Source organism: Phoenix dactylifera, chromosome 8 (assembly GCF_009389715.1).
Source record: "Phoenix dactylifera cultivar Barhee BC4 chromosome 8, palm_55x_up_171113_PBpolish2nd_filt_p, whole genome shotgun sequence".
Classification (NCBI taxonomy): Eukaryota; Viridiplantae; Streptophyta; class Magnoliopsida; order Arecales; family Arecaceae; genus Phoenix; species Phoenix dactylifera.
Genome location: NC_052399.1, coordinates 4,353,227 through 4,372,879, shown reverse-complemented (window position 1 = coordinate 4,372,879; position 19,653 = coordinate 4,353,227). Strand labels below are relative to the sequence as shown.

General features: G+C 41.9%; 2 protein-coding genes across 6 annotated transcripts; both read right to left on the bottom strand.

The window, feature by feature from the left end:
- Positions 1 to 3,265: 3,265 nt before the first annotated feature.
- LOC103708776 (TATA-binding protein-associated factor 2N) lies at positions 3,266 to 5,550 on the bottom strand. 3 transcript variants are annotated; one of them, XM_039128724.1, is made up of 5 exons: positions 5,444 to 5,538; positions 5,245 to 5,345; positions 4,486 to 4,882; positions 3,781 to 3,851; positions 3,266 to 3,647 (listed from the first exon to the last, which is right to left on the bottom strand). In XM_039128724.1, the coding sequence occupies exons 2-5, from the start codon at positions 5,342 to 5,344 to the stop codon at positions 3,634 to 3,636; spliced, it is 582 nt and encodes a 193-aa protein (XP_038984652.1). In that variant the 5' UTR covers position 5,345; positions 5,444 to 5,538; the 3' UTR covers positions 3,266 to 3,633. The 3 variants fall into 3 exon arrangements, with proteins under 3 accessions (XP_038984652.1, XP_008792072.2, XP_038984653.1); XM_008793850.3 differs by lacking the exon at positions 5,245 to 5,345 and having other exon boundaries at positions 5,444 to 5,550; XM_039128725.1 differs by lacking the exon at positions 5,444 to 5,538 and having other exon boundaries at positions 5,198 to 5,289.
- An 8,572-nt stretch (positions 5,551 to 14,122) lies between these two features.
- Positions 14,123 to 19,304, bottom strand: LOC103708778. Of its 3 annotated transcripts, none has more exons than XM_039128723.1 (2): positions 18,539 to 19,304; positions 14,123 to 14,330 (listed from the first exon to the last, which is right to left on the bottom strand). In XM_039128723.1, exon 1 carries the CDS (start codon positions 19,210 to 19,212, stop codon positions 18,556 to 18,558), a length of 657 nt encoding a protein of 218 aa, XP_038984651.1. In that variant the 5' UTR covers positions 19,213 to 19,304; the 3' UTR covers positions 14,123 to 14,330; positions 18,539 to 18,555. The 3 variants fall into 3 exon arrangements, with proteins under 3 accessions (XP_038984651.1, XP_008792076.3, XP_038984650.1); XM_008793854.4 differs by lacking the exon at positions 14,123 to 14,330 and adding an exon at positions 14,478 to 15,101; XM_039128722.1 differs by lacking the exon at positions 14,123 to 14,330 and adding an exon at positions 16,878 to 16,994.
- Positions 19,305 to 19,653: the final 349 nt, after the last annotated feature.

Genomic DNA, 19,653 nt, shown 5'->3' with positions numbered 1-19,653 from the left:
ACCGCAGGAAATGCCTCAAAGACAAAATAGAAAGAAAAAAGGCCCCTCTTAGTGAGTTTGTCTTAGGCCGGCCCACTAAAGGAAAGGCCTCAAAAATAAAACAGAAAGAAAAAAAGATCCCTCTTAGTGAGTTTACTTTAGGCCCCCAAATGCATTGGGCCATTCCTGTGTAAGGCTGCAAATGGGTCGGGTCGACCCGTGACCCGACCCGACCCGCGTAGACCCGACCCGACCCGAATTTTAGGACCCGCGGGTCCGGGTCGGGTCCTAAAATTGGACCCGAATCATTTTCTGGGTCGGGTCTGGGTTTACCAAACGGACCCGACCCGACCCGAATGGACCCGAAGAGAGAGAGGAAAAGCAAAAGAAAGTCTTTTTTTTTTCTTTTTATTTTTTTTTTGGCGTGGGTTGAGGTACTGTTGGTCAGTGTGGGAGGATAGCAAGTTAGCAACAAGCATAGGTTCACAGAATCTAAAGGAACGTCGGCCCGTCAGGATTCTCTCTCGATCTATTACACTGTTGAGACCTCTGGTGTCTCGGTAGCTGCCTTTTGTTTTTTTCCTTCTGTTTTTTGGTTTTTGTTTCTTTTAACTTTTGAAGGGAGAAAGTGAGGGAACACTGCAACTGAATATGGGTCATGTGCCAGTTTTCTGTAATGGAATTGGATTTGGAAGAAGGTTTGGGATTTTTTTTGTCCTCGTGAGAGGGGAGCTGGGAGACACCGAGTTCCGTCCAATCAGTCATATAGATAAAAAATAGTGTGTCATGGGTCATTTGTTCTGACTGGAGCTCAATTGCAAAGTCTTTCAAGTCATGGGTCACCCAGCACCTCATAATTATGATATGACCAAATTAGGTTGACCCAAATTTTTTCCCAAAAACACAAAAAAATGGACCCGATCGGATCCGGACCCGATCCGGATCCGGACCCGATCCGACCCGAACCCGACTCGGACCCGACCCGACCCAACCCGATCTTCAACCGGGTCGGGTCTGGGTCCAAAATTGGGACCCGAACAAGAAACCGGGTCGGATCGGGGTCACCTTAGACCCGACCCGATCCGACCCATTTGCACCCCTACTCCTGTGGAGGAGGAGCCAGTTCACTCAAATTTAGAGACCAAGAGCAGCAACTCTAGTGGTCATGGATCTACTGGCTAGGAAGGAAGTGGAAGACATGAGACCACCGGTTATGAGACAATCGTATGGTGAACTTTGATTCAACATTGAGTCCCAGTATATCATGCTATACAGGATAGGGACTACAGTGCACGATCTGGTAGAGCTCGCGAGGATATGATTGCATATAGAAGATGGGTACCTCGAGGTTATTCAAGAGGACACGATGCAGCTGCAAACAACCTTACATATGGAGTAGGATTCATAGACGTATCATATTCTGAGTATATTGGACTTATTATCCACATCCACAAGTAACCATGACCCATACGGATATGGATATGGATATGGTACGTCTGAGGCATCATTTTTCTGTGGTTACTACCTTGCGCAACATAGAGCATCTTACGAGTCGGATTTTGCTGTCGGCTTATTCGGATTGGCCTTTTCACAACCATATTACAAGCTAAAAAGTACCTCTCAGAGCCAAAGCTTCAATGAGAGATATGAGAGTGCTTATAACTCAGAGCACATTCCTTGTAGGATGAGCATACAAGACTACAATGCTTCATGGTTAAAACATATCAAATTATACTTAAAATTATTAAAAAAAATGAAAAAAATTAGTTATTAATTAATTAAACATGAAAAACATTAAAAATAGCCTAGTCCAGGGACGTTCCACAGAGTTGTTGGCTGGAAACATGCACGCTGAGCATCCATGTCCAAGTTGGCTTTAAATGACTTACGTCTTTGTGTTGCATTCACATGAATGAAAGGCCGCTAGATGGATGCAAGTACTGACGCGTCACCAAAAAACCAAGAAGAAAACACCACACAAGTGCTCTTTAATCAGTTGGCTTTGTACAAGATAATGATAAAAGCTGGAAAACCAACGCATAGCTGAAGTAACATAAAGTTGGCCTAAAGGAGGGACAAGAATCTTGCTAAAAGCTGAGGTAATGGAGGGTGGAGGGAAACATTCATGAATGTGTCATAGACTTTTGACCGATTCTATTACTCAGGTAGCACATGGAGGAGCTCAATCTAGGAAGCCTTTGTAAAGTCAGCTCAAAAGATAAGAGAATCCAAGGTAAGCAAATCAATGAATGTTTTCTTAGTAAATATATTAATTCTTCTTCACCTATAATAATGTCCAATTTAGTATTCATGAATTAATTGTGTCAAACTTAATAGTGATAAGGAACAAATATATCAAATATCTTCCACCATAACCATTTGCTGCAAATCTTGAAGATAATTGGAGAAACATGCACAGAAATCTAGACCATGCAGATAACGATAGAAGAATCATAGCATTAGCTTTTAAAAGGCATCTGCTATGCTGTTTCAAGTTTGGGCAAGATGATGAAGGGAACGTTCAGTCTTTGACCAAAAAAAGGGAACGTTTCGGTCTTGAACAAGGATACGTAAGCATCATCAAACATGAGCGTTATTAATTTGTTAATTTTTCATGCATTTTCTCGTGGTACTTATGAATGAGGTCTCGTCTAAAGTTGGTGTTTCACGCAAGTTGGAATTACATTATACCTTGGAATTACAAATTAAGCCAAGAGAGGTTCGATCCTGGCAGAGAAAATTTTACAAGAAAGGATCGAAATGGACTTAAAAACGTTATCCCTACACTTCAAGGTATCCACTTCTCTTCCTTCACAGATCGAGGTTCTCTTTAGGCTTCCTGATGAGTCACCGCTCAACGTTCAAAGTTGAACCCTTTTCTTCTTTTGAGAAAATTAAAGTTATACTTTAGAAATGATACTCCTTGAATCTTAATTCTATAATTTGTGCTGCATTATTATGGCCCATTGTCACGTTCCTGTTATCCAAGTGCTCTTGAAATATGAACCAGCTGCTTTAATATATAGTCATTTCCCAAGACATTCCTTGGACCACTTGCATTATAGGCGGGACAATATATCTAATCCAGCTTATACTATTCCATGACAGAACCTGGTACAGAACATTTGCCGGAATATATTGGATGCTCCATATGATGTTCTTCCTTCTCCTCATACTTCATAAAACTGGGTGGAATATTCCTCCCTTTTTCATCAAAAAAAAAAAAAAAAAAACGTTTGCCAGAATATATACGCAGCCGTATCTCCATTCATAAGTATACGATGGATTTGCCATTAGCTATTCAAAGAGCTTAATTAACTAAGATCATTACCCATCCTAAGATAGGGTAATTAGAAGCCCATTCTTAAGACATTACACAAGATAATTTTCCAGATAGTTTAATAGAAGAGGCAACAACACAACTAGATAGTTATACTTCTAAAGCGAAAGAAGATGGCGGATACAACTCCAAAGTGCAAACAAAAAACCGAGACAGGACACTCCCACATCGAGGACGGGTGGGCTTTAAAACCAAAAGAAAAAAAGAAAAAGAGTCCGGTAGGAGCAAAACCAGTAACTAAAAGTTGACATTACTACTATATCATATGATCTCATCTCTCACGTTCATCTTATGTCACTTGGTCCACTTCTTAATTAGACTTCGGTCCCTGCAATTGGAAGCCACAGATTGTATCAGGACATCAAACATGAAACGTGAAACACTAACTAGAATAGAAAAACTCAAAGCAAATATTAATAAAAGAAATAAGAAAGCAGTCGAACGACGTCGAGATGGATTACCGGACTCCCGAGGTGCATTGCACCGAAAGCACTCCATCCTGCTCGCAAAGTTGTGCTCGTTGCAGCCCGACCTGATGAAACGTTAGCACGAAATTAATTAGCCAAGCATATTGATAGACACAGAACCAGGGCAAATTAAATGAAATGCATGCAGGCCATCCATATGCTGCTCTTCATCAGATCTAAGGTGAATTAATTATCTTTTACCTATGGTGAATCTATCTACATTACGAATATTCGTCGGCAGGTAGCGTGACAGATGTTGCAATTTCATGGAGGGTCGAGGGCCCAGAATTAAATAGCCAACAACTTGCTGAGGTAAACACCAGAGTCCGGCGGTGGCAGCAACTACGTGATTCCAACCCGTACTATCGGCGCTGGTGTAACCATGGCTGCAACGTAGACAAGGCACCAAACAACCACCAATTTGGTGTACCAAAAAAAGGACAACCAATGTGCGTTGTTTGTATGTTTCTCTTCATTTCCATTCTTATCTACTACTTTTTAGTTGTTCTTTTGCGAGGAAAACAAGAGGAAAGATAGCGAAACTAGGTGTCTGTTTGCTGCGTGCGTAGATGAGATGCACTCGGCACAGCCATGGATGAATGCAAGTAGAGTATTGGCGCAAGGTTTGAAAAGTTTATTTATATATATATAAGAAAAATTGAGGCAGGAAGGATGAGAAGATAAGGGATTGAAGGACACCTGGTGCAAATCCAGTCCCCAGACTTCCAGCCGGCACGACCACCGCCACCGCCACCGCCACCACCAAAGCCGAACCCCCGGGAGCGCGGCACATCGCCCTCGAAACCACCGCTGACGGCGGAGTCGTCCTTGAAGGCACCGCACCTGAAGCAGCTGGAACGGCTGGCAAAGTTGTGGGCGCCGCATGAGCAGTACCAGTCGCCGGGCCGGACGTCAGATCCACTGCTGAAGCCGAAGGAGGAGCCCCCGCGGCCGCCGCCGAAGCTCGCATAGTCCGAGCGGTCGCTGCTCGACCTCGGCTCGCCGCACCGCTGGCATGAATCGCGGCGGCTGAAGTTGAGGTGCTGGCAGGACCTGCAGTTCCAATCTCCGGGCTTCCTGTTCATCTTCTCAAACCCTGCCATCATCCCAACAACAAGACAGAGAGAGAGAGACAGAAAATAAAACACCGTTCCTCGTGGATGTCTTATGGTATTGCAAAGACACGACCAAAAATAACCAAGTATTTTTTGCTGTACCAATCTTTTTTTCAACTAGATGGCAGTTTCCAGAATTAAGGAGGTTGCATTGTTAGGAAGTAAGAGCCAAAAGATCAATAACCAGAACAAAAATAAGGAGAGAGAGAGAGAGATTGAAGTAAAGCAGGGAAATACATCAAGGTCCTGCTTCTATATATAATTGGAAGTTTGAAACCATACTAGCTAGCTAGTACCATAAAGTGATACTAATTCCTTCTGAAACTACACTAATAGTACGTGCCAAGCCTTCTGCGCCAAGTGCTCGAACTTGGGATCACATGAGACTCTGCTATGCAATGAAGCGAGCCATGAGATGCAGCTACGTGGTCATTGCAGGCCATTCTGCCAGGCATGAAAGCATACAAGAGCACAGAGATGGAAGCAAAGATTGAACCAGAAAGCAGAGGAGAGTAAGCAGGGGTGGAGAAGGGCTTGCTTACCTAGCTAGAAGGTGATAGGGAGGAAATGACGGGGGTGAGAATGGGAGATGAGAGGAATGCTTGGTGAGCTTGTGTGCTGCTGTGGATTAGGTTTGGGGGGCGTTGGGGGGGGTTTTATACTTGCGCAGGCCTCAATTATTGGGAATCAAGCTTGGGTGTGGAGGCCCGGGGATGTTCCTCTTTTCTTTTTCACTGCCACTCTTTGAACAATGGAATCACAGAAAACTAAAAGAAGAAAAAGAAGAGAAAGGCATTGAGAGGGATGCTAAAGATCGACAAATTTGGGGAGAATTTCAAATTGGCTTTCTTAGTAACATCTTTTTAGACATGGGTAGGAGAGAAGTGAAGTGCGTGCATCATGGTGTAGAGAGTAATTTTCGCATCTGGCCTCCAACCTCCTCTTCTTTACATGATTCTCACCCCACATGGAATCTCATTTACTGTGCAACAATCCTGGCTAATCGGAAATCGATGTTCTTTCAAAAAAAAAATAAATAAATAAAGATAAATTCTCCGTTTCTATGTATTACTAAGTGATACTTAGTCGGCTTTACCAAACTTCACCTTAATTGATTTATGATTGATTGTGCCAAACTTAGTCGGCTTTACCAAACTTTGTCAGCCTTCTAGTTCTATATAAAGGCTACTCCTATATATTATAATTGACAGACATAAATAAATTTTTTTTTCTTTTTTTTTCAACATAGTTCAATTTGCTGAAACCATGAGCGCCGCTAGCTCACACATGCATGCACGTTTAGGAGAACTTTAGATGCACTTGCCATTTGTGGGAGCGTATATGCCTAAGAGTAGAGTCTGTGGGGTCGTCTGAAGATGGAGTAGTATAGTATGATTTTACCCTAAGAATCAAATCCCATATTGGCAAAAACCCATTCCGATCTCTTATTCTTTACCACCTTCCCTCCCCTTTATCAATAATTCAAAAGGCCATCGATTCACCCTGGAGATATTCCATAACAATAATTCAAAAAGGCCCGAGATCTCTTATTCGCGTGCTGCCTCCATGCTATGCAAATATTTAATTACTAGTGTCAGAAGTTAGTCGTACTAGATTACATTTCCAGAAGGATTCAGCATTTCAGATGAAAACTAGCTAGATCTCAGAATTCGGTTTAGAATGACAAAGAAATCAATGTGGGCCTACAAGGGCATTGAGGTGGGGGGGTGTTCCATGCTGATGTGTCGCCACGAGCTCAGGTCCACGTGGCTCGAGCTTGAGGGGGGTGCTTTCATGTTGACGTAGGATTGGATGAGAAGGAACATGCATGGAACGCATAAATAATCTCAAGGAGCAGACCAAGTGAATATTCCACACATAAGAAAAACCTTTGACAGGAAAGACGCGCCTCTTATTCTTCTTTTTTTTTAAAAAAAAAAAACCCACTCCCTAACGGTCACCAACTGGGAAACTAGCCGTTGCTTTTTCAAACTTTTTCCCTTGAGAGTAAATATTCCTTTAATTATATGTACAATTCAGGCCAAAAGTATGCGTTCGTTTGATGGATTTTGAGGAAAGAAGTCCGGAAACTCACATAAACGTATATCCACACACATTACACATTCATGCAAGCTGCAAGCATACAAAATTGGCCAAGCCAATCTTATCCCATCAATCTGATACCATGGTTGTAGATTCTCTTTTTGTCATTGACTTCCATCCGATGTGAAATCCTCAGTACTAAATTACATATATGACTACGCATCCATGTACTCATATGAATATATATTAACGTATTATGTGTATATATCTATGTGAAAGAATATAAAAAAGCCTAAGCCAAGAACCTCAAAGTGGTATAAGCATAAAACTGTAGATTGTATTGTGTTCTACCAGAGCTTTATCTTTTATCTTTTTCTCATGGTTGAGAGAGACTCGAGGAATTTTTGAGGAGGGAGAAAGCATCCTTTTATTAATTCTCATGCACTAAGTGAAATGCCTGAAAGAAAAGAAGTAAAGGAACAACTGGTGAGCTTCTATAAAGAAAGACAATGGAAGTAGTCTTCGAGGACGGTGTTGACCATCTTTTCCTTTGTTTTAGATCCCTCCTCCCCCGCCTTCTTCTCATGTTTGATATTAATCTATGCAACTTCACATCCCTTTTCTTTTTCTGACCCTTCGTGTTTTTATTTGAGTGGGCTTGCTTTTGCTTTTGCTCCTCTTTCTTTCTCATGGTGTTAGCGACGAGGGTGTTTCAAAACCATAGGATGATATGCCTTCCATTCTCTCGGGTGAAGTTAAAGGGGCGATGTTAAACTGTGAAAAGAAAGCACACAAAAAAAAAAGAAGAGAGAGGACGCTGGTCTGATTCGATTCTCCTAGGGAAATGCTTCCATGCATGACCATGACCAAAGCCCAACGAGGAGGGTTTCAATGACATGACTGCTTTTTCTTCTCTTTTCCTCCACCGCCCTCCTTTGCCTTTTCATGGCAAGTGATACTATAATGACGGGCAGTGTTTTCACCTAACCCACTTTAACTATCTAAATATAGTACCATAATGACTTGGAGACACATATATACATACGGACATCATATTTGTACAGATCTTTCTACTTTAAGGACAATATACATGTAGCGCCAAGTGCACCACCCCCACTAGACATGACCAAACCCAAATAGTTCTGGCCTAAATAATTGAAGGCCTACCTATCGATTCACAGTATAACTGGTCTCTTCTATTTAAAATAAGACTGTAGTCTTGCAGAGAATATGATCCACATTCAAAGTGTAAAACCATGTAGATCCTAAATGTTAACTCATCGGAACCCTAGCAGAAATAGATTCCAATTTAGTGTTTGAGCATGGATTAAGATGCTTTCAAAAATATCACCCCATATCCATAGAAACTTGTCCATCAAATTAAACATTTTTCTTCAACATATATCTGATCCAATCCACTGTTGGTTGGTTCGGGTCGAGTTTTTTTGTTTATCGGCGCGATATCACCTTTTTGCTTGGTCTGATTCATTAGCTCAGCGATTGATCTGGTTCAATTAAAAAAAAATTGAATTAAAATTTTGGGCAGCGTATAAATACGATGGTAAGATTGCATGAACTAAAAGCCCATGTACAACATTTCTTTTTTAATCTTTTAGGAACCTCTATTAAGTACGGAGGTGGAATGGGGTTTGTGGGTTGGATTGCACTCACGTGGCATGGTCATCGGTCAATGGACAGCAGGTGACGTCAACACAATGATAAAATTCCCTTTCTTTTTGTGACCCCATCTTTTCATGCGAAGCATCAGCCTCTTCGAGCACACAGGCTCTCAAAAGGCGTCGTCGAGGTGCGATGCGGTCACCGCCCGGTTCCTGACTTCTCGACTGCTTCGCGCTCGCACGCACGAGAGACTGCAGCCGGATCTCTCTCTCCAAACCCGACCAACCAGCTTGGTTGGTCAAGAAAAACTGGTTCGTGTCATGTGGACTCTTCCATGCTTTGCAATGATTCGCTCTACTCCTATAAACAATTTTTATTGCGTAGCACAAGGCTTATATATCCTCTTTCCCATGTACGTTGCTTGGTTAATTTGCATGCGTTTGATGTCTCCCAAGCTTGATCCAAACCAAGCTAAGATCACATTATAATTGGGTTGATGGATAGGATTACGTTAGTTGTCATATCATGCTTCGAAAACTAATTAACTTGTTGAAATAGGTTTTTTTTTAAAAAAAAAGGTGGTCGAACAAGGAGGTCATTAGGAAAAAATTTTGCCCGTTCCATGATTTTTTATCAGTAATAGTCGCATGGGCTGCACGCCTGCACTTCTCAAGCAAGGAAGTAAAATTATTGAAAAGAAACTTGATTTACCAACTTATGTAGCATTTAGTGCAGCTATTCTCTCTCAAGTTCTTTTGCAAGTTGGAATCTAGCACATTTTTTGCCCTAAAATACAAACAAAGCTCCGTGCAAAATATTTTCCCCCTAAGAAAGGTTAACTATATATCGTGATAAAGCATCCCCTCCTTTGCAACAAACGGAACTCTCATTAATCAAAATACATCTCGTATCGCTGTGAGATATGCACAAGATGTCTTCTTCAAATGTAATGTCATGAACTTGGGGATCGATGTATATAAACACATTTGGGCTAATTGTGCTATAAGGTTAAGGAAATATATACTTTATATTAGAAAAAAGGGCTCTTGCTCAACATTCTTATCAAAAAAATCTCCTAATAATGGGATTACTTGCAATGAACAGTCTTCTCTAGCTTGGGCGCATAATGAGCGGAAAAAGCTGTAAGACTACTTCCATTACTTGCTCTACACGCGAGCGCATGCCCTGAAAGAGTATTAGACTAGTAAATTGTAGGTGTTAAATCTCAAATGAAATGTGGGTAAAGACTAATCTTTTAGATAATGAAAAGCAGCACACAAGCACACGCGCACACACAAGCAGTGAAAGAATATTAGACTAGTAGATTGTAGGTGTTAAATCTCAAATGAAACGTGGGTAAAGACTAATCTTTTAGATAATGAAAAGTAGCACACAAGCTGTTATGTTTTACCTAGTGCTATTGTGGCCCTCGCCATGTACATGGTAGGATCCACCATTTTCCGAGTGGTAGCTACCACTGCCACCTGCGATGTTGGCAGCAATAGTAAGTGCATATGACTGTGCACATTGTCAGCTAGCATCTTTCTAAAGGCTCGCATCCTTAAATTTTCCCCACCGAAACTGGGACCGAACCCTCTGAAAATTTCCTCAAAACCCTTAGTAAGTACATATGACTGTACAACCACTAGGCCGTGCCATATGGCATGAACCCCGACACCAACACCCTACACTCTTTTCTTGCGCGCATGCGCAATAAAAAAAAAAAAAAAAAAAAGTATGGTTAACTGAAAAACAAAAATAAATTACTTGCTTAGTTGAAGTTTTTTTTTTTTTTTTAAAAAAAAGATGTTTAAGAAAATAAGATTCTCATATTTTGGTATAAAAAAATTAAAAGAGAATATAAAAAAGTTACTTTTTCATATGTAGAAAATTAGGTTCTTTTTATTTTTCAACAATACTCTTAAACTATCAAAATCTATGAGTAATGTTGTTTTATTTATTAAGAATATAATAGACATTTCGTACAATCTTTTTAGAAAAGTAAATGCTCAACCGAGATGGTAGCACGGCTGGAACGGGGCTAAGATTCTACTGAAATGGCCCAGGTTTGAAACGCGCGGGCGTTGATTAAATGCGGAGGTCGGATGCCCCCCGTCTGGGTTGCTCGGTGGAGTCGCCATCTAGTCTGCCGGTAATTAGATGGTGCTGGTGTGATGTATTCACACGTAGAAGGGGCTGCCACGTTGGTGGGGCTCCTCCGTGGATTGGGAGAGTATGAGTAAAATATGTCTACTCGTATCGAACATTCTCCAGCGGGAGAAGGCCCAGTGGGGGTTGCTACGTCGGTGAGGTCCTCCTCACCCCCCTCTTTTCTTTTCCTTAGCAAAAAAAAAAAGAAGTAAATGCTCAACTAAACATAAACTACTCTAAAATGTAGCACTTTCTTATGATCGACCAAACATGCCAAAACTATTTTTTAAATATTATATTCTTTCAAAAATCATCTTTTAGGGAAAAAAAGGTTTTTTTGTCTACTAAATGAATCCTTAAGCCCATCTCCTTTAGTGCATGCAATATAAACCTGAAAAAATTACCATATATAATGATAGAGGGAAAAACGGATCGTCCAGCCCACAACTAAAAGGCCACCCAGTTTTTGGCCCAGTAAATACCAACGACGAATGGCTAAACCTTCACTTCGACCCAGAGCCAGCTCGTCCTCGGAACTCCACCAACTCCGGGCATTCGCCGACTCCCCCGACCGAGCTCGGGGTGCCTCCCGATAAACGCCGATCCGTCCCGACAAAGTTCGAGACGCTGACCCCAACACTCCGACCCTCGGGCTCGGAGCGCTCCCTCGAGTACACCTCGGAACCCAGAAAATCATGCCCTCCCAGCCTACACCAAGCCAGCCTCACTAAACGCATGACGTGACTACTTAACGAGGTCGGCCTCGCCAACAACCTCATCCACGTGCAGGCCCACACCCACCTACGCGGTCGTACTCCACCACACTACCGCGTCATACCTTCATAACCGGTCAACAGCAGTCAGAAGGCACCATGACTACTCCAGCCATGCCCTGCTATGACTGTCAACGCCTACCATCTTTAAGAATGAACTGTACCGCACGTCACCTGCCCATCTGAGCTGCACGCCATCCAGTTTAGAGCCATACCCCCTCATGATGGGGACTGACAGTACCTTCGACATCCGGGCCACTCCACCGAGGCTATAAATAGCTCGATTAGGTATTTTCTAGGGGACTTTCTCTTGGTTGATCCAAAATTTGCCAACTCTAACTTGATCCAAAATGTGCAGGTTCGCAGCCGTCACACAGGAGGTGATTCCCGTCTTTCCCTCTCCATACCGGCGGCTCCCTCGGCTCAACCAGCTTGATCACCCTCAGGCCAGATTTGAACCACAACATACAGCGTTGTCTAACCTCTATAATCTAGAAATCTCTAGAAATTCATCCTAGTCATCAGGCTGTGAGTGACATTGCTTGTTTGGTACCAAGTTAGGTACGCACAAGATCTCCCTAGACCTATCTCACTATCACTAGATCCATGTGTCACAGTCTCTCCACCAATTCTAGAGCTTGCGCATGTGAATCCACAATAATCATTAGACTGAGCATAACTCCTTCTCAAGAGAGTTTTGGAGTATTAGTGAAAACTGAGTGCTGATCTAACGTAGCAAAAAAAAAAAAAAAGGATTCTAGTTGCTTTTATCATATACATCTATTTTCTATTTCCATGCAAATGGAAAGATGGATTAATTCCCTATAAATCATTACAAATGTCAAAAAAAGTTCTTGCAATCATTGTTATATCAACTTCATTCTTTTAATTGAGTGGGTGGAACATTTACTTTTAGTTTCACAGCTTTTATAATATACTAGTTGTATACCCATACATTGCACAAGATGTACATGTAAGCCTCTACCTGCAGCTATTGTGTTTATGCACAGGTCATATGCACTCCAATCTACTGGCTGATGTGGCAGATCGAAACTGATTTTTGAAGACTTTCAACATGGTTATATTTTCTTAACTCTTTCCTAACTCTTCCTGGTCCTGAGCATCAACATTATATGCTTCATTAATGCACACTTAACATGCAATCCCTATTGGAAAGACTAATTTTTATATTATAATATACATATTTAATTCGTTATAAATTATTAAAAAATTTCTGACAATCATTTCTAATCTATTTATGCGATACATTATTGGATCGGTTTGTGCTGAGAGAGAGAGAGAGAGAGAGAGAGATGGCCTGAAATATAATTTATTCAATTCTGATGAGGAAAAGTTCCTCATTGTCAATTATAATCATTAGTTTTGATAAGGAAGTGATGGTCTGAAACATGATCTATAAAGGGAGAGGGAAAATTGAAACTAGAACATCTTTAAATTTTGGCAATTCCATTTCCTCCATGACCACCTCTTGAGGGGGGAAAAATGATATTGGAACAACAGATCATGAACCACGGAGAAAGAATCCAGATAAACATCGAAAGGAGATGATCGTGGGTGGGTGGATCCCATCCAAATCTAAATCCAGATCGAATTGAAATCAGGGAGACAAATTTAGAGGACCAAAGGCAATGTAGTAGGATGCAAATTGGTCCCGAACAGAAATGCTTCAGGGTCTAAATCGATATCTACGCCGACTGGTATGGCTTTGGGTTCCAAAAATCGCACAGCGACGATAAGAATCATGCACGCACAGCTACGCATGCAACGAGACGCTGCATCGGATCTTTTGCGATGCCATGAGTCATCCCTAATTTCGTGCAAGAACCTAAGTTGGCATCATTTCGTCTTTTTGACGACAGGTGGTTAAGATGTGAAGGGATGTGAAGGCTGACTTAGATGCCGCTGGGTTTGGTGAGAACCCACGCACCATTCATTAGAGGCAGGTGGTTAGGACCACGCTGTAAGTAACGCTACCAATGGACCGAATTGATCCATAACTCGGCCCCGACCCGCTTAGATCTGATCTGACCTATTTTAGAGGATCTGTGGAGCCGGATCGGATCCTAAAATTGTATCCGTTCCATTTTTCCGAATCGGATCTACGGATCCAACCCGACTCGAATTTGTAAAATTATTTGGACCCGCATGTTGTAGCCCACGAGGGTGCAAATACAAATTCTGAAGCCATGGATAGGTTGACCCAAACCAAACTCGATCCAGACCTGAACCGAACCTAAATTTTTTGGATTGGATCCGAATTATACATGGACCTGATCCGATCCGAATGATCCGTTGGATCAAAAATTATAGTAATGGACCCGATGGGTCTGGATCTAAAATTAAGATCCGAATAAGAAATTGGATTAGATCGGGACCATTCTTGACCTGACCCATTTGCACCCATAGCTGTAAGCAACTTTCACTGCACAGGGACCATTCCTTCTCTTTCAAGATGGTCATAGTTGCTCTCAAGCATTCAGCTTGGACATAAGACACTGATATGGCCAATGGTTCACCAGATCAAAAGTGGGCGACTGCAGATGCCTCAAGATAATTCTCCTTCTGTGGGGTGAGAGAGTTTAATCGAACAATTGTGGAGTCCCTCCACGACCACCATAAGAATGAATTTAACTGTGGCATATTCACTATATTCAAGCTCTGCTGCTATATTATACTCGGATAAAGCTTGATCACAGTATTTGCTGGGATGCTTGGAAGCTTATATTGGAGTTTCTGCCTTCTACCCCCTCGTCTCTCCTTCTAAACACGCTCAGGTCCGTCATTAACACCTTTTGTCTCCAGAGTTCTACAACATCCGCACCTGCCATCAAACATAAACTATCATGAAACAATGCCCATCCATCCTGCTCGCGCCATTATCATCCATTCATTCGGTGCATAACATCCACATATCAAATAATCATTCATACATCAGCTGAGACTCCAACAAAGCCATTCTTATTGGTAGGTTTTCTCATATTTTCTATGTTATCCCTGAAATCTTCCCAAAGGCAGATTACAAGAGGGATCTTATTTCCTGGTGAATGAAGAACTAAAATCGATCAATAGAAGATAAAAGGGCTAAATTCAAAAAGAGAGGCCACAGCACGACAATTTACAAAGACAATTTAACCGGCAATGCCAGCCCAGACACTATTACTTGCCTCACGTCATCAAGATATACATCCACTCTGGATCATGTGCAGTAAATTTTTGCAGGTATTTTCTTCGCCCAATGATGAGATACTGAACTCCTGTTATGTCACTTCAGGCAATCATTATCATCCTCATTCCTCAATATCAAGGTCATATAAAAGCAACGCATACAAACTTATGTTTAAACTCTGCAGAAGGTTTTAGAGCCAGCTCCTGATGGTGTCGGGGGCAGAACTTGCTAGAAATTGACCTGTTTTGACCTATCAGCAGTAGCTTTACAGACCGGAACATCCTGTAGACAGGCTCATCCGATTTTTGTTAGATTCATGCCCGATGTTTATCTTGAGTGTTTTCAGAGCTGCTGCTTCTTTTTGCTTCTTAATGACGTTTGATGAACACTCATAGGTAAAAGCATGTCAATAAATACCTAGCGACTCTGCAAACAGACAACATATTGGTGTTAGATTAATATATATATATATATATATATATATATATACAGAGAGAGAGAGAGAGAGAGAGAGAGAGAATTAGGAATTTCAAGGTTGTGGTTTAAAGAGTGATTACCAGCCATCGATATTAAATGATGCTAAAAAAAATTAATTTGATAAGTTTATGATAAGACTTATTTTAGTTGTAAGTTATAACAAAATGAGAACAAAAGGACATCGCCAGGCGATTTCTAAATCAAGGTCGCTTCAGAATTGTTGATTAAGTTAATAAGCAGGTGTCAAAAAATTATCATTTTAGCTTTTGACCATTTACTTTCTCGGTCTCTCACTGTTGGTAACAAGGTTTGCTGAACTGGTATTGAAGATTATACTGGCCAACGACCGGTTCCGTGCGATATGGATCCATATCATTCCATAGCATAGTGAAAATAGGGAGAGGGAGGAAAAGAAGGAGAAAAAGAGAGAGAAAGAGAGAGGAAGGAGGAAGGGGGAGGGCAGACAAAAACCCTATCCCTACCAGAGAGCGGGGGGAAGAGAGAAGGGGAGGGCGAGGGTGAGAGAGAGAGAGAGAGAGAGAGGGAGGGAGGAAGAGGGAGGGCCAAGGGAAACCCTTATCCTAATCATAGCGGAGCGAGAGAGATAGAGGAAGAGAGGGAGGACTTACCAGAACACAAGGGAGGGGGAGGAGTTTAGAAGCAAAACAGCCAACTGCATCAAAAATGCAGGTTAAACCGTGTCGGTCCTCAACCAACTGGTTCGGCACACCTCGAACCAGCCGATTTGGCGCAGATTGGCCATCCTTGGCTGGTAATAACCCATCTAGAAAATGAGCAGTAAACTTAACCAGTCCTCACAAGTTGCCATTACACAGCCAGCAAAGCCCAACCACTTTTAGGAAGGCAAGATCTATGAAGAAGCTGATGAGAGTACTTGGTGTAGGATAAAGGAACTAGAGCTCTTGAAATTGAGTGCTGCTGCAGGGTTGAAAGATGTGTTAATTAGACAAAACTCTGGTCACCATGGCATCTCCATGACATCTATGAGGTTCCACATAAATGACTCATTAATATTCACACAGAAAATCACCATGCCATTATTGATATATAGAACCCCATGACAAAAGTAAAGCAAAAATAAGCCCAATATCGCCATGCTATCAGCAATCTAAATTCTAGAACCACATCTCCAGCCATATCAATTTTTACTTTTATAACTAACAAAGGTTCCAAAATCAATAACTCAATGTTTAGAGATACTGGGCCTACAACCATAATAGCTAGCATCATTAGCTTTTTTGACCTAGGTGAATCAACAAACCCTCCTTGCACTTACCCATTTCAAGGTATCTCCATTCACCCTTGTTTCCAAAAAGGACACGCTGTTGACCACTCCGGAGAATACAAACAAGCTATGCTCGTGCATTATCACCCAATAACAATTATGAAGAAAGTGATCATCAATCTTATAAGAACCCAACATTCCCTATGATCAGCCCCCCAGAACCACTCCCCCAGAAATACTGATAGCAATAGCATGATTTTATTCTATTATAGTTGAAGAAATCTGAAGCCACAGACAGAAAATGCAATTTCCCGAAAACCACCAGCACTTGATCAGGGTTCTGAAAACATCCATGCCATGCCGACATTTTATTTATCGAACAAAAGAAATAGGGCTTCTGATGAAATACCAAGGACCAATAATCTCCAAGACACCAGTAAAGGACAAAAAGCTATATTTCTAGCACTTTACAAATTTAAATATTAAGCAGATAGCTTTCATATATTAAGATATTATGGCTGGAAGGATCACTGTAAAGATGAAAACATATCACAAATCCTGATATGCCTCAGCAACAGAAAATCTGTCCTACAAACCTATAAGCATTGATAAGTTAGGAACAACAATGGAGCATGTATCAAGTAAATCATCATATTATTATATCAAATGAAACGGTATTATTCTATACAATGTAGCTCAATATAATACTTAAACTCTGGCCATAATAGCAAGTAATAGAAGCAAAAAGTTGGAAAACTGGAACCATCACGAATAGCAACATCAGAAGGACACAAGCATAGGGATTCCAGAATGAGTAAGAATAAAGGAAAAAGATTGCAGCTTGAGGTTTTTATTAAGGTCACATATAAAAAAAAGGGCTACTTCCATATAATAACATAAGAGATGCTTCATAAAATAAAGATCTCCGATAAAATTGAGCCACCATGAATCTGTATTACTTTACAAGGTCTAAAAATCCTAAGTTCAAATGGGTGGAGCAATCCAAACCAAGTATCTCCTGGTTAAAACTGAAGTGCACGGGTTGAAAAGGAGAAAACCAAGGTAGTTTTTTAGGGCTCCAAATTGATTGAGTTTGTACTCCGCAGAAAGCTACAGAAAGCTATTACTCATAACTATGAAATTTTCAGAATGGATTGGCATCAGCAGCATTGATCATGTACTGGGGGGTGAATGTTGAGTATATATGCCAAAAACGTGCAATCAGATCTTGACAATAATGGACAACGAATATTCTTTAATGCAGCAAAAATGCAAAGCAAAATATATACTCCATATCAAAAATAAAATATAGCTAGGTACAAGAATCCAAAATTTCTTCCTCACCTAATTTTTTTAAGCAATAGATTTGGCTTGGAATATTACTGTTGAGTTGCATCACATGGAATAACAGTTTTAGCAAGAAGACGGTTCTAATATATATGTAAAACAACTAATTGCCTTTACAGAATTCATTGTACAGAGTAGTGCAGATCATCTATGTTAATGGAAGAATCATAAATCACTGCTATCCTGGATTAAACTATACACTGATGGACCAGTTAAATGGCATAAAGTCTAGGCTGGTTAGGCCCCAATATTATTTGCCTCACCAGAACATGCTATTATTGACAGCATTTCTCATGTGTTGATCTCTGTGAACATGGAGCCCTTTATAACATCGGCTGGTTGTGGTGATCTGCTGCAACTAACCAGTATATGCATAGAAAATGATACCAAAGTTGTTTGTATGGACTATGTGATAAGCTAAATTCGGCTGACAAAGTAAATATTTACGACAACTCATTGGAGAAAACTAGGTTTAAGCCATCCACTGCAAAAATTGTCCCAGTTAATATGTTTTACACTCTCTTTCAACATCTTTCATTAGCTCTCCTAAAAAATAAAGAGATATTTAAAGAGAAATAAATGCATCTTTTCTTGATCTAAAAGCTTGGACTAATGCATGAAATCTCGTAGCAAGAAACGTTGTTGTTACAAGGAGATGAATAAGGAGGAGGAGTAGGATTACAACAATCGAAATTAATTAAGATTCCATCCAAAATTAATCAAGATTCCATCTTTGATGCAGATAGCCCTAGTATAATATTCCGAAGAACGGGGAACGCTAGAAAGATAGTACCTTGATCGACTCAAGAATCAAGACTCCGTCTTTTTAGATTCCGATAACCGTCGGAGGCCCTGACGAGCCGAGGCCAGCGACGCATCGATCCGAATCGCGTTCTGGTAGGCCGTCCTGGCCTCCTCCTCCGCCCCCTTGTGCTCGTAACACTCGCCCAGGAGCGAGAAGGCCCTAGCGTTGTCGGGGCTGAGGCGGACGGCCTCAAGGAGATCGGCGAGGGCTTGGTCGAGGCGGCGGCGGCGGTTGACCGCGAGGTGGAGCTCGGCGCGCTTGGCGAGAGCGTCGCCGCGCTCGCGGGGTGCGAGGGACTTGGCGGCCGGCGGGGAGAGGGCGGCGTCGAGGGCTCGGAGGGCGGGGAGGGGGCGGCCCTGGAGATCGAGGGCGAGGGCTTTAAGGATGTGGTGGGCGGCGTCGCGGGGTTCGAGGGCGATGGCGCAGTCGGCCTCGTCGGCGGCGGAGCGGGCAAGGGCGGCGGCGCGGGAGCCGGAAGGGGCGGAGCGGGCGCGGGCGAGGAGCTGGCCGCCCTGAAAGAAGTGGCGGCGGGCGGCGGAGGAGGAGTGGGAGCGGCGGCGGAGGCCGGAGAGGGCCCGCCTGGGGATCGCGTGGAGGCCCAAGAAGATGCCCAGAGCGAAGAGGAGGAGCAGCCCTTGGACCAAGATCTCGGTGCCCCCCATCTCTCTCTCGCCCGCCCGCCCTCCTCCTCCTTACCCGAGAGCGAGTGTAGCTTCTTCTTTCGCGCAAATAGTGCGTGTTTGGGCCGGTTTCGCCGGCCCTGGCTTTTAATGACGATCTTTTAATGTTAACAACAAAATTGACGGTCTTTTAATGTGAACAAAGAATTGGCCATGTTTTAGTGACGACGTTATCCAAATTTAATGGATACCGGCCATCTAGTAACAATGTGACCATGGGAAATAATGGAGGACACTGAAAAATAAAAGAATTGACAATCTTTTAAAACGTTACGATACCGGACAATTGGTAAAAAATTTGAATTTTGGAAGAAAGAAATAGTTTATCTAAGGATCAATCCAACCGTCAACTCATGGCTATTATTCATTGACTAAAATAGTACTAAATAAATAACTTTACTATGATAGTTGCCATCTTTTTCC